Below are 15175 nucleotides of genomic sequence, written 5' to 3' on the forward strand. Positions count from 1 at the left end.
ATGATGAAATGAGACAGGTCAGTTAAAAATCACAACAGTGTAAAGATTTAGGTCTACCTGCAAAATGCATTTTTCTTATCTGGCACCATAGGCTCTATCATACTATAAAGGTGTAGTTGTGCAGATTCTTCATATATCAAAGTATAGCTTTGTCTAGATACTGTTCTGATTTATTTTCACTACTTACACACAAACAGGAGCATTTTGATCCATATGGTCCATTTAGGACAATATGCTTTTTTGCTGTGGTACTTTATTTTGTGGAAATGTATGTAAACATGGTACTGTACATGGCTGCCTATTTAAGAGGTCACCTTTAAGATTCAGGAGAAGGGTTGTTGGCATTTATAGGCTTCTTAGGAACAAAAATACTTGTTTTATACGTAATGAACAAGAATGCTTCTACAAAAAGCTACTTGAAAGGTGATATTTTTAAATCTAAATTTTAATATGATTTTGCTGCATGCTAACAATTCCTACATACCTACCTCCATTTAAGAGACAATTTATTTCAGCATTCTTTATAATGTGTCACCCCCACTTCTTTCTTGACAAAATTCTTGGTTTACAAAATCCCCTTTTCAGTCTTTAAGATCTAACATATAAAACTACAATATTAATGATATATATAAACAAGATGGGGCAGAGTAAGTCTCTACTTGTTCTTGCCTACATACACATAACATCTAAGATTGCTAAAGTAAAATGAAAAGAATACCAATGGATCTTAACTTCAGAAAACATGTTTACACTGAAAGGAAAGAGATTAAAGGGAGTTTTTATTCTCTGTTTTCAAGACCTTAAAAGAAATATTGTGGAATAAAGTAAGCTGAGGTCTAATGTTGCCAAGGCCTCTACTCTTAAGATTCCTATTTCCATATTCTTTTTTGGCCCATCTTTAGCAGGCCTTCCAACCCCTTACCATCACTTTTAAACATGGGGTAGGTGACAATTATTTTTTCCTATCTTAATTACTATAATTAACAGAAATTCAATTATGATACTATACAAGGAGTGAAGCATTTCCACCATATTCTTATTTTCTATTGTATATTCAAGCCCTCATCTGTTGTTCCTTTCTGATATTAAAGCAGATGTTCTATTATTGAAGGAATCAAGGTACATTATCATGTGTGGTAGCTTATTAACACAACCTAATAGGGTCATACTTGCCAAGCCATCTCTGCTACTAAACACCCTTACCAACCCAACATACTTCCCCAGGTTCTTAGAAACTGGAGGTCATGGCCAACATCTGGCTATGTTACCTATGGGGCCTCACTGGCTAGCTGTCTTAAAAGTAATTTTAGAGAATGTGTTTGGGTCTCTTGTTTCATCAAATGAAATAAAACAAGAATATTCTTTCAATGGTAGGTAGCCAGAAATATAAGAAAGTTCTTACATGGTAAGACAGAGACCAAAGTCAAGATTCCAGTTCATTCTGTATGAACTTCATGAAGAAGAGTTGAGATGATCTAGTTTGTTTGTTTTTGTCAGTGTGTTGATTTCATGTACAACTATTTTTTTGAGAAAAAGCTGATAGCAATCCCTCTCCTAACACTTGAAAAAAATCAAGGTCATGTGTCTTCTAGGCATTTAGCTTGCTTAAGGGCAAAACCTCCCCACAAAAAAAGATGTATCTTTTGAAAAGGGGAAAGCCAATCAAGTAGACTTCCTGCCTTAACAATCTCAATCTAAAAATACAGGAAGACAATTTTCATCATAGCCTTATCATTCCTTATAGCTATGCCTATTTGTTTCCAAAACAGAAAGCTTTTCTTGCTAAAAAGGAACAAAATGTGCAAAGAGAAAGGGCAGCAGCTAAGTTGGGAAAAGTGGAAAAGTAGGAAAGCAACATAGGTTGCTTTATTCAGTCAAGGTTGAGGGTGAGCATATAAGCAAGATCTTCAAATCACTTTAAACTTTTGCCAGACAAATGCTCTGTATAACTTCAAACTTTGGAGATTTCTATGTTTGACCTATCATTTTTTTAGGAATCAATAAATTTACCAAAAAACTTCGGAGTCCATATGCAATTGATAACAATGAGCTACTTGACTTCCTTTCCAGAGTCCCTTCAGATATACAGGTGGTATGTATAATTATTACTTTGATGAAATGTGGCACTGAGTTTTAACTTTTATATCCTTTCAATGTCAAAGTTTTAGAAAAGCCAGGTAAAGTTAATAAAGACTGTGGAAGATTTTCCCAGGCAGGACATTAGTCAACTTGGAGTGTTATCCAAGAAAAATTTAGAAAAGAATGGTGAGTGTGAAAATCAGAATATGCTGCATAAAGAACCTACCAGAGGGGCTGGGGTTGTGGCTCAGCAGTAGAGCGCTTGCCTAGCACTGCGAGGCCCTGTTTGATCCTCAGCACCACAAAAAAAATATAAATAAATAAATTAATTAATTAAAGTTATTGTATCCAACTACAATTAAAAAAATAAATATTTTTTTAAAAAAACCTACCAGAGTTGTCAGGAACAATCCTCCTTCACCTAAGTTCAGCTGGAGTTTGCCATCATGACTTGATGGGAGAAAATAGGACTATTAAATGAGACTAAAATTTGTCAGTAGACACTTAAGACAAAAAAATTTATTTCTAGAGTATGCACATTTAAGTGAGTTTTAAAGACGCACATTTTAGAGATCACTGAGGGGGAGGAAGCTGACTACTTTTTAAAGAATGGGGCACATTTTAAAAATACTTTGAAATCCTTTAAGGTTAAAGTCCATTAAACCATCAACTATTTTCAGAATAAGGTGTTTTTTTTTTTTTTAATCAAAATCTTTAAGGTGAGTTGTAGCTAATAACTTTTTCCTGTTTCAGTTCAGTTTTTCATTTGATATGTATGGGAATGGTCTGGATGAAGATTAAGACAGTATGCAACAGACAGTAAATTGCAAAGAACCATTATCCAGTCCTTCAAAACAGATTGAGATGGTTTTGCTTTTCATATGTTATGGTCAGCGAAGACCCTAGCCCATTACTAAAGTTCACATCAAGGTTCCATGAAGTTTTTGGCAGGATTTCCTTTCTGACTTCTGCTCTATCATTCTTTTTGTTTTGTGCATCCCAGCTGCAGATCCCATAATGCTCTACAGCATTCCACCCCGCCCCCCAGCATAGTCTTTCATTGCTTTGCTTTTCCTTCCTTTGCCAGAAAGTGGCCACCTGACCAGTTTTTCTCTGAACTCTGTTTAAACAGGTGCAATACCAAGAACTGAAACCAGATCCTTCTCATAGCCCATATAAAAGAAAGAAAAACAATCTTGGCTAGCCAGCTCCCAGCACTGAGGAGACCAGCATCTGTTTGGGAAGATAAAAGAAAAAGCCTTCAGCCTCTGCAGCATTTCCTTTCTTTCTGCTTTTTATTTATTTTGCCTTTTTATCATGATAGAATTTGTAAATATTGTACAAATGCATATGTCTTTGGAAATATACTTCCACTGTACAGACTCAACTTGATAACAGTTTAACTACTACTGTGTGAAAGTCTTGTTAGCTATGGATAATAATATAATACACCGAAAGAACAAATGTAAGGGTGATAACACTGGAAGACACACACTTCTCTAATTACAAGTAGAAGAACCAGAATATTAGATAAAATGCTTAACTCTGATTAAAATCAAATTAACATTTAAATTTTATGTAGATTTAAAGTTTTTCTTAAATGTGACTATTTTTTATCTGAAAGGTAATCCATTACATTTTTCTATGTTTTATACATTTCAAGAAAGGGCAAATCCCAAAGTCTGAATTGAAAAGGACACACTTCAATCTAATGTAAATCCTGTCTTTAGATCCTGAAATTCACTCCTGTGCAAATTACTTAGGTATGACTAAGCTGATTTTAAACTAATGAGTGCAGGCACATTCAACCCCTCAAGAGAATCTGAGATTCTGTAAAGAAAAGTTATAAACCTTCTATCATTCCATCTAAGAACTTAAAATCTCTCCAGGACTATATAACATAAATACTGCCAGGTTTATAAATGATTGCCTATCTGAATTTTTATATCTACCAAAGTTAGTAAATTAGCAACCCAATTCAATTGTCAAAAATACTAAGCAAAACAAATCCATATTGCTTTTGCTATCAAATTATGTATTTGTGCATCTAAAAACATTTAATACTCAAGTGTTCTCACAGAAAAAAAAATATTTGATTTTTCATTAAGTTCCTGAAATGCTTTAATGCATACTATGATTTTGTTAGTGTGAATTTAAATGTAGAGGAGAATGCAGTGTGCTAAGTGATATGCCAGTGTTTCATTACATTCATTTATGAAAAAATAATTCTTGATAATATGAATGCATGAGAACCTGTTTTGTAAAATAAACTGCTTGGGGGGTTGCCTTTAAAAATGTTTCACTACTTACCATAGAATCTATACTTAAAAACTGCATTCCCAAGACTTACAGTGGCTTTTATACCTATCTCTCTGGTATATCGAGGGAACGTACCTCTGGAGAAAGAAACCATTTGGGCAGCGAGAATCTTACTTCTCTAACTTGGTAGGCAACTTTAGCTCAGTTGAAACTGCTGCAGACAATGTTTTGCACTACTTTCTTAATAATAGACTGGGATAGGGAATAATAGACTGGTGGGGATTATGTTGGAAGATGTACAAAAGCAGAAAATATATATTTCACGCTAAAGGAAGATTCTTTAAATAATAAACAATCTCATCAAAGCTGATTTTTAAAAGTATTTTTATTTAGAGATATGTTGTTAAATACTATTTCTTATAATAGAACTATTTTGATCTGTTTATACACTATGCTTGAAAGAACGTCAATTAAATTATCTTTCTACAGAAAGGCTTTGACCTCATTATGCTCTATTTAGTGCATCATGTTTAAAATGACATGCTTTACCTCTGCATACCATCACTGTTTGTTGCTAAAACATTACTTCATGAAGTTGATGTTACTACAGAGAGTCTGATAATTTGTTTAAAATAACTTGATTATACCTTGTGTGAGATTTATGTCTGTGCTGACAGTGTCTTCTCAGATGTCTATAAGCCTGATACTCTACAACCTCAGATGTATTTAGTGAATTGTAACCATTAACATGACTAATTTTGTTTCATTGTATCAAGTTTCAGATGTTTAGTTCAATGATAATGTTGACTACATATTCACTGCATTAAATAGAAAAGAAAATAATCTTTTCTATGTGTAATCAATAGTTTTTTTTTTGGCTGAGAGGATGGGGGATTGCATGCATATTCTTAAATGACACTACACTTGGCTTCTCCCGAATCTTCAATGAAGCTCAGCACTGGGTTCAATCCTCAGCACCACATAAAAATAAATAAAATAAAGGCATTGTGTCCACCTACAATTAAAAAAGATATTAAAAAAAATGGAAAAAAAACTCAATGAAGCTGAGAGTAGTAACTAGCTTGAGGCTAAGTATAAAAGTGATATTCAGGTAAACCATCACTGCCTTTTGAAACTATTACACTCACAGGATAAAACAAACTGTCTTGAATTTTAACTATTTCCCCTTCTCACATAGGCATACTTTTCTCTTAAGAACTATCTAATCTGCCTTGGTTTTGATTTTTGATGCAAATATTTCAAAATATCTTAAGAGACTGAATGTTACTTTATTTTATTTAGACTGCTAAATATAGTAAATATTATGAACTACTAAATATTTTCCTCAGTATTTTTTAGTGAGTAAATTCATTGAAAGTTGTTATATTTACATTCCAAATGATCATCATTAATTTTGATAATTCACAAGAAATGCATATCTGTCCATATTTTTAAACTTGATCTCCACCTTAGAAACAACTATTTAACAGCTGTTCATATTGGTACTGTCCCAGACTCACATTGATAATTCTAAAGGAATTCCCAATTATTTTTGAGCTATTTTATATACTATGATAATGTGAATTGGGAGATTCTTTAAATTACTTTGCTCTGTGATATATTTATTGAGTACCTACTGTATGACCCTGTCATAGGCAATGTTCAAACTAATGGTAGTATATTAAAACCAAACCTGAAGTTGAATTATAGTGAAAGGTAAATTTAACTGATACATTTCTGAAAATAATTTTTATAGAATTTTTATTTGCATTTAAATGTGAATAAAAACTTTACAGTAAGCACTTTATCCAGAGACCATAACAGACTTTTCCTTACTCAAGGATTTCCAAAAGTAGCCTACTTTTGTATTAACAAATCTTACTCAAAGACCTTAATTTCAGTTTATAAACTTGTTAACTGACCCTAAATGTTCATGATGCTTTGGAATTTTGTACTCACCATTAAAAACAAAAAAGGCTAAGGCAGTTAAAGCTCTAGAAATACAAATCAAGGAGCTACTACTTTACTTCTTTAAAAAGCCTCAGATATTATTAAATGAATATGTGTTTAAAGTCCTGGTGCTTTAAATATCTAATGAGTGTGTATTATAGATGCCTATTCACTGGTTTGATAGAGTAATCTAGAAATCAGACTTTTGATTAAGTATGAATCAAAACCATATAAAAATATAATGAATACTTAAAATAGTGTTATTTCTTTAAATTATAATTCTCCTTCCTGGGATGACTGAATTAACTCACTGGAAAAACAGGGTTTTCTTTGGTAAAATATTACTCTTATACCTCAGTTTCTACATTTATATAGTTAACAATCACATCAGAAGACTTATTCCAATTGAATCTCTAAAGTTTATGAAATATCAAGAATAATTTGTCATTATATAAGAACGTTATGCAAATAAAAAATTAAATGGTCAAAGTATTTACATAATGTAGAAATTAATACAATGAAAATTTATTGGAACTTAATGATTCTATTTGTGCTTTTCCAAGGGATATGGATTAAGAACCAAAGGGAAAACACACCACACACACACACACACACACACACACACACACACACACCAAATACAAATCTAATAACCAAATATGCAATTAATCTTAAGGGAGTTTCAATTTTTTGCTTCATCCCTTCTTTCACATTCTTTGTTTTGGGTTGGAGGAGACTTTTTAAAAAACTATCCAGAGAAAAAAATCAAGATAGATCTGAGATCAACTCATCTAACATGATAGTAAATATAAGATGGAATTAACCCACCCATCAAGATAAATGGTTTTCACCCCATGTCACAAAGCAAAAGCCAATCTAAGCCATTTAAATGAGACATCTATAACAAAGAGAGCCATCAAAGTTGAACATGAAAAAGATGGACACAGGTGTACCAGACCAAGCACAAAAGAAATCAAGCATTGCCAGTTTATATTCAAGAAAGAAATCCGAGACAAAAAATAAGACAAAGATCATTGACATTCTAAGTTAAACAAAAAAAATTCCCCCCAAACCCAAAAAAGTGTTATATTGAATGCACAAGCAGTATTGTTGTAAAAAGAGGGTTTTTAGAAATTTATGCAACTATCCTGTATTTCTCCAAACGTCACTGCAAAAATTATTATTCCATTTTTCAAAAAGTAACAATGGCATTGCTCTTCTGCTCTAGTCAATTAGCAGGGTTACTGCATTAGGCAGAAAGCTTTATTTGTATTTAGTAAAACAAATCGTTTAGGTAAGTAGTTGTGTCAAAATTTTTCAATATGAAGCAAAATTAAAATTGCAATGTTAAGTCTTCCCTACCACAAATATTTTCAATTGTTGCTTCAAAAGAGAAAAGAAGAAACCAACTTGAGTCAATGAATCTTACTGAAAATCACCTTGTTTTCTCAGGAGGACCATATTTGAAGAGATTCTGAGACCTCTCAGGGAGATATCACTGCTATGACTTAGGAAAGATGGCAATATAGGCTCAAATTTGTCTGATCCAAGACAAATTTCAAAACAGCTGGAGTCAAATTGAGAGATTTGATTTTACAAGGGTTCAAATGGTAACAGGTTTCGAGGAAATAAAAAATTCATAGAAAAAGTTGGCTTCAACCACTCTTAGTTAATTTTTTTTTTTTTTTTTGGTGACACAGTCTCCCGTTGTCAAAGTTGGTCTTTAACTCCTGGGCTCAAGCAATCCTTCTACCTCAGGCTCCCAAAAGCTGGAACTATAGGCTTGCACCAATAGACCTGGCTCCCAACCATTCTTAATTGTGCGGTGTTTGTTTTGTTTTGGTTTTTGAGTATTGGGGATTGTACCCAGGGGTGTTCTACCACTGAACTACATCCCCAGTCCTTTTTACTTTTTAATTTTTTTGAGACAGGGTCTCATTAAGTTGTCCATGCTGACCTTGTATTTGTGTTCTTCCTGCCTCAGCCTTCCTGGCAGCTGGGATTACTGATATGTACTACCAGGTCCAGCTTCTTTATTGTCTTTTGCATTATGCGAGACACCTGAGAAAATGTCAAGTGTTATTACAGAAATAGCTGGACCACAAAAGAGAGGCTAGGGGAAGGAAGTGTCAATATCTGATTCACATTTAGAGATCCCTTTTTAAAGCTATTAGAGAAGTAGACGATATATAATTAATTACATTCCCTATAAAATACTGTTCCTTATAAAGTAGTGTTAAGTCAAACTAACTCTCTTAGAAGAATTCTTACAAAGGTACAAATATCTACTTTCTATTACACAGGTAGGGATACATCTATGATTTTACCATAATTGTTAATAAAATGTAATTGGAGTGGCAACTAACATCAGTTTCTACCCACATTTGCACGACTGTGTACCTACTCCTTACCTTTGTCCTGAACTCCTTCAAACTTCAGACCCCATAAACTATAGTATGATCTTTGAAGCACAGGGGAATCCATCTAGAAAAGTCAAATATTATGCATTTTTGAAGAAGTAGTTTTTAATGACCAATGAGGTATCCTTTTTAAATTCCTGAACATGTAAAATTTCCCCCCTAGCATATATATGAAAAAAATGCATTTCCAAAAATAATATAAAAAACATGAAGCCATTTTCATGGCCATCACACTAGAAGTACAGAGAATTATCTCAACAAAAAGCGGTTTTCATCTGAATTTACATTGCAAATAATGTTATAAAGTGGATTTTTTCCAGACCAATGATGATAGAAGAACAAATTCTTAACTTAATAATAGTAGTAAACTCCCTTCAAAGGCATTTAAGGGACAACCTTTGATAAAGGTAGCTATCACTTAATCTTACCACTTTTCCATCTCCTTTTCTGTGTTGAATCAGAAAAGACCCATCAGAGAACAAGTAATTCTTCAGGTTCTGTGAATACTTCTAGAGTCAGAAAGCAAAAATACATTTTATCATGACTACATATGGAAACATTTAACCTTTAGCAATTTAACTACTAATAATCTCCTAATCCCTATCCCAACATGGTGAGGATCTACTTTAAAACAGTGAAAATTAAAATTAGAAGAATTAGATCAGTAAAGTGATAAATACACTCTCAGAAGAGGAGCACCCAGTACAAGTGTGTCGAGATTTATATTAGATGATATTAATTACATCCTACCTTGAAGAAAAATGGCCATATTTTAAAATTGCAGTTTATCTTTTAAAACTCTAATAGATGCCAATTTAAATAAAGCAACTTTAGGAGAATAAAATTACAGCATTTACAGGTAAATGGATGGAGCTGGAGAACATCATGCTAAGTGAAATAAGCCAATCCAAAAAAAACCAAGGGATGAATGTTTTCTCTGATAAGTGGATGTTAATCAATAATGGGAATGTGTGTGTGATATGAGTAGAGGAACTTTGGATGGGGCAAAGGGGGGAGGGGGGTAAGGAAGTAGAAAAGACGGTGGAATGAAACAGACATCATTACCCTAGGTACATGTATGATTGCACAAATAGTGTGACTCTACTTCATGTACCACCAGAGAAAAATTCTGCTCCATTTGTGTGCAATGAATTGAAAAGAATGTATAACTAATTAGAACTAATAAAAAATTAAAAACATTTTAAAATCTAAAAAATAAATAAATGAATAAATAATTAAGGCAACTTCAGTAAAAATCAATACTGATTTTTACTTAGATCTGGAACATTACTTTCAAAATAAATTGGTTACTGGCATTCCAAACAAATCATGTTGTAAAAAAATGTTAAGTGAAAAAGAAATTTTCAAAAATTTGCCACATAAACACAACCAATAATTAGGAATATATTTTTGTTTATTTTATTTATTTTTCTGGTACCAAGGATTGAACTCAGGGGCACTTGACCACTGATCCTCACCCCTAGTGCTATTTTGCATTTTATTTAGAGACAGGGTCTCATTGAGTTGCTTAGTGCCTTGCTTTTTCCTGAGGCTGGCTACTGATCCTATTGCCTCAGTGTCCTAAGCCCATGGGATTATAGGTGTGTGCCGCTGCACTTGGCAGCAATATATTTATGTACAGTCATTTTCCCTATGTAAATGGAAGTGATTTTTAATCACATTTAAATAGCTTTTAACAAAGAACAAAAATTTATCAAGAAAAATGGTTTTACGGAACCTTTAAAAAATGGCTTTTGACGTCCGTTAAGATCATTTTCTCCAATAACATGTCAGAAGCATGAACTTGGAAAGAACTTAAATGACAGGAAAATAAGAAATAAGGCATCTAGACTTACCTAATCTTGAGGAATAGACTGAATACTACTAGTCAAAATAGTCTGTTTTTTGATGATTTCATTAAAATTGGTATTTTTATTCTTCATCATTTTTATTGAATTTCAACTAAAAGAACCTCCTACAAAAGAATTACCCAGACCTTTGGCTTAGTTTATTGAAAATTACTCAAAATTTTCAAAGACATAGTTAATTACTGATATTAGATTTGTCTATAAGCCTTCTAATTTTATACTTTCACTAATTTCATAATATTAAATAACATCTGAAATTTACTTTCTTCATTCCTTCAAATCAAAACAATTCCTAATAGTTTTTCCCCCATTCCCTTGGCAGTTTTCTTCTTTACAATTCTGCTATTAAATTTTCCTAGAAAGTTCTTTCAAAACATATTTTAATTTTATCAAACTCTAACTACTGCTTGCAATTTCATCTTCATTTTGTAAGCGAATGCAAAGTAGAAAAATGCATATTTAGGACTAAGTCAGATACTTGAGATGTACTTTCCTTAAGATAAAAACCTATTATAAATTAAACCATTCTGGTCATTCAGTAAAATTTATCAAGCATCATGACTTAAACGATCATAGACCTAACCTTGAAGCTGAAAAGCCATCAACAACAAACACTCTTTCATCTGTCAGTCACCACCTTAGGATTAATTTTTTCAATATGACTATATCACTTGGGGACAGAAGGTTGGAGAAGCAAAGGCAATTTTAGTTCATCTACTATCAAGACAAATGATAGTATGATAGGTGCAAATTCGATGCTAGATTCCAGATTTTCAATTCAGTGCAACTTATCTTCTGGAAGCACTATTTTTTTTTTTTAAAACCTCTATTCTTTGGTGGAACTAAAGCATATGTTCCCAAGTAGTGAGCCATTCTCTACTATAATGATTAATAGCCATTAAAGTATTAATGTTCACTTAATCCAATCTAGATATCCCGGGAAGGAAGATGATTAGATTTACCAAATCTGGGTTTAACATCCTAAAAATATATGGGAGCTAGTATACAAAAACAATTTTAGAGAGAATGTTTCAATTCTAATTAGAGACAGCTATTTAGGAATGTCTGGATAAGGGCCTTTTGAGAGTGAGTCTGTGTCACAGGCAATACGATGTTATAATATTTAAAAATATTATGTATACGTTTATAATTTATACTGTTTTTATAACTGAACTAGTCACTTTGCTTACTAAATACTGCTGGATTTTAATTCAGCAACAGTTTTAAAAACCAGAAAAGTGTTCAATGTCCTTCTGTTTTTAAAAGGGAGGGAAAAGGTAATATATCCTTAAAAACAAAAATGTTCTAAAGCAAAAAAAATCACTTGTATCTAGTGCTAAGGGTTGTACTTCAAACTTAAAACCTACAGTAATTAGTTCAAATATATAAAATATTACAAAAAGCTAATAACACAAAAATACTACCAAATAGCAGATTCTTCTGTGAAAAAAAGCTAATCACTTGGATGTATGTGGTAAACCTAAGAAGTATCTTTTTCAAACATTTTAACAGAAATACTCTTTCCCCTCTAAAATTCACATAAATTCATGTCTCAAGAAACAAAGATAGGTAGAGGAGAGGTCTATGTTGTTTGGTATTTTCATAAGCTTGAAACATGAGTTGAACATATTTTGGGTATTCTAGAAGACAGAAATTGACTATAACAGGGCAAACTCTTTAAAAAAACTAATACCAATGTTAAAAATATCTTACAAGGGGCTAGGGTTATAGTTCAATGGTAGAGTGCTTGCTAGCATGTGTGAGGCACTGAGTTCAATTTTCAGCACCCCATATAAATAAATGAAGAAAATAAAGGTCTACTGACAACTAAAAAAAAAAAAAATCTTACAAAATGTTTATTTTTTTCTCACAAGGTCTTGAGATATGTATGCTTAGAACCAAGTACATGAATAATACAACCTTTTCTAATTAATTAGCCTAATAATTTCTAAATATATATATATATATATATATATATATATATATATATATATATATATATGAGATAGTAACCAAGAAAATATATCCTCCAACTCATTTTAACTTATAAGGCAAATTTCTGGATAACAATTTAACTTATAGGGAACAGTTAACTATTCCAGAACTCCATTTTTGATACAGGCACAGCCTAATTCCAGTAATGCCATCATTGACCTTTCTAACTCAATCCACATTGGTTATAAAAACAATTATCATTCTGAGTTTTGTAAGCTCCACGTCAGCAGGAAGTACAATTGGTGTGGAAGCTGTGTGATAATGCCTAAGGGAAAGAGTGCCTCATGCCACTCAAAGATGACCCCTTTCTACTCATAAAGGAGCAACAGTGACAGGCTCTCATCAAGTTCATCACTAAACTGGAAAGGTGTATAAAGGCATGAGGAGGGCACATTCCACCTTTTTTTTTTCATGTAAAGTTATTCATTTAAATTTCCGTAACAGTGTAAGAAAAAAAAAACATTTTCTGGAGTTTATATAAAGTATCTAACTGTTAATGCATTTGTATTTGCCTAAGAATGCGTACTAATTCAGTAACACTGAAAACACACTCTATATTTGACCCACTCTAAAATAAAAGTGCTAAAATAAAACTAATCAAAGAACAGCCAGACTATTGAATATTTACATTTAAAGACTAAAGCAGGGCACCATTACTGCAAATTTTAGAAACACATAAAACTGAAATTAGTATTATTTTTTTTGGTATTGGCCATCAAATCCAAGGACACTCTACCACTGAGCCACATCTCCTAGCCTTTCTTTATTTTGAAAACAGGGTCTTCTTGCTAAATTGCCCAGGTTGGCTTCCAGTTTGCAAGACTTCTGCCTCCCCATTTGTGGGATTATACGTGTGTGACACCAAGCCTAGCTTAAATTACTTATTTTTAACAGCATTTTTGAAGGCAAGAAAACTCACAATATTTAAGCCTAGATTACCTTCCCAGACTATTAAGTCTCTGTTTTTTTGTAGAGTCAGGCCATTAAGTACACCAGCTGGTACATTTTAGGTATTCAAGAAATACTGAATTCAAAACAATTATTAACTATTTTCATTTGACTTATATGAAAACCTGTGTTTTTCTGGTCTTCTTGGAATTTTAACAGAAGACAGTAGATGATATAAAATCTGAAAGAGTACCAGTTGGAATAACATTATTCAGCTGGACCTATGGGAAGTTTCCAGCTAAACAGCTAGGATTCAGAAAGACTATTTTAAGTTTTTAGAATTTCCACTTCTCTAAGATTTAAGGCAATTATTGTTTTTAATAACATCTATATATATACATTTATGTGTATATATATATGTTTATATATGTATATTGGAATATTAAAGGTTGAAATACATACTCATATCCTGGTATTGTTAACTAGACCAAAAAACATAGTAACCTGTGTTTGCCACACTGGACATTCAAAGAAGAATGAAACTGCAATATTCTTACAAAGAGAGACTTCAATGGCATTTGAATATGTCATCACAACTTGTAGAAGTTGGCAGATAGAATAGTTATGAAATATTAATGAAAATCTCAACCAAATGACTATTTCTCTATGAATATCTATTTTAGAAAACTACTTTTTTCTAACAGTGCAAAACCTCAACTCATGATGTTGATTACTTAATTACCTTAGCATTACTGCTAACTTAAGCAATCACATCTTACATTCTACTTTAATGATTCATTATAACCAAAAGAGGAGGTAAGAACTAGAAAGGAAGTAATATTTATTAGGTGCTATAGAAAGTGATAGACTAACTTAATTCTATCATGATAGGAATGCTTGATGTTATTTCCATCTGATATGTAAGAAAATCAAAGCACAGAAATGAATTTTCCTTGTAACTTAGTCATTAACAAACTAGACAAAAGATTTAAAACTGTACTTGATGTTAAGGCCTATGTTCTTCAATTTATAATAATTTACCAAGCAAACATTATCCCAGGTGCCTTCATAAGTGAGGTAAAATGGCAACCCCTGGGAAACAAAATGTTCACAGGCGTCATCTGGGGAAGCATGTTACTCCTTATGAATATCTTAACATCCTTTAGAGAGTTTCCCCTATGTCATTTTTCTCTGATACTTTGGCAGATTCAGTAATAAGGAGAAATATGTATGATGTTATATGTGAAGGCTAAATAGAAATTATTAATATTTCTTACAGTATATATAAAATTTTAATTATTTAAAAATATGGAAAAAACATTGTTTTCGGAGCTGACATACTAATGTAGCAGTTTAGTTTAGATTATAAACTCTATAGTAAGAAACTGAACATTTGTATCTTGTTAAAAGATCTACTTCCAAGATAAAATTGATGTATATTTCTTCAGTAGATTAATTTCTGAGATCATCACTTTAGTTACATAAAAGCTAAATGGAAGTTTTAATGTTTCTTTTCCAGCTGTAGCACAATGTAACTTATTTTATAGTGAAGAAATTCCAATTTTAAAAGTGGTTATTATCCATGCTCTGTCTTTTAGTTTTACTATATATTACTATTTTGAAAAACCTGTTATTTGAAACATTACTACTGTATATTCATATTGTACATAAAATTTTTAGATAATCTCACATCTAGTATTTAAATGCCACTTATAA

The 15175-nt window shown here is 32.1% G+C and overlaps 1 protein-coding gene across 8 annotated transcripts in view; it reads left to right on the plus strand.

Annotated features, from left to right (window-relative positions):
- The window catches only part of MCTP1 (multiple C2 and transmembrane domain containing 1), a gene marked incomplete at its 5' end in the record, with an annotated part of 531499 nt that extends 526334 nt beyond the window's left edge, over positions 1–5165 (plus strand). For all 8 annotated transcript variants that reach the window (XM_081287709.1, XM_081287710.1, XM_081287711.1 and 5 more), the window contains 2 exons: positions 1995–2092; positions 3212–5165. In XM_081287709.1, the coding sequence (XP_081143835.1) occupies positions 1995–2092; positions 3212–3283 (170 nt within the window). In that variant the 3' untranslated portion in view covers positions 3284–5165. The remainder of the gene's footprint in view (positions 1–1994; positions 2093–3211) is intronic.
- Between the last annotated feature and the right edge of the window lie 10010 nt (positions 5166–15175).

The sequence above is a fragment of the Spermophilus citellus genome (genome assembly GCF_964194105.1).
Source record: "Spermophilus citellus genome assembly, chromosome: 1".
NCBI classification, from domain to species: Eukaryota; Metazoa; Chordata; class Mammalia; order Rodentia; family Sciuridae; genus Spermophilus; species Spermophilus citellus.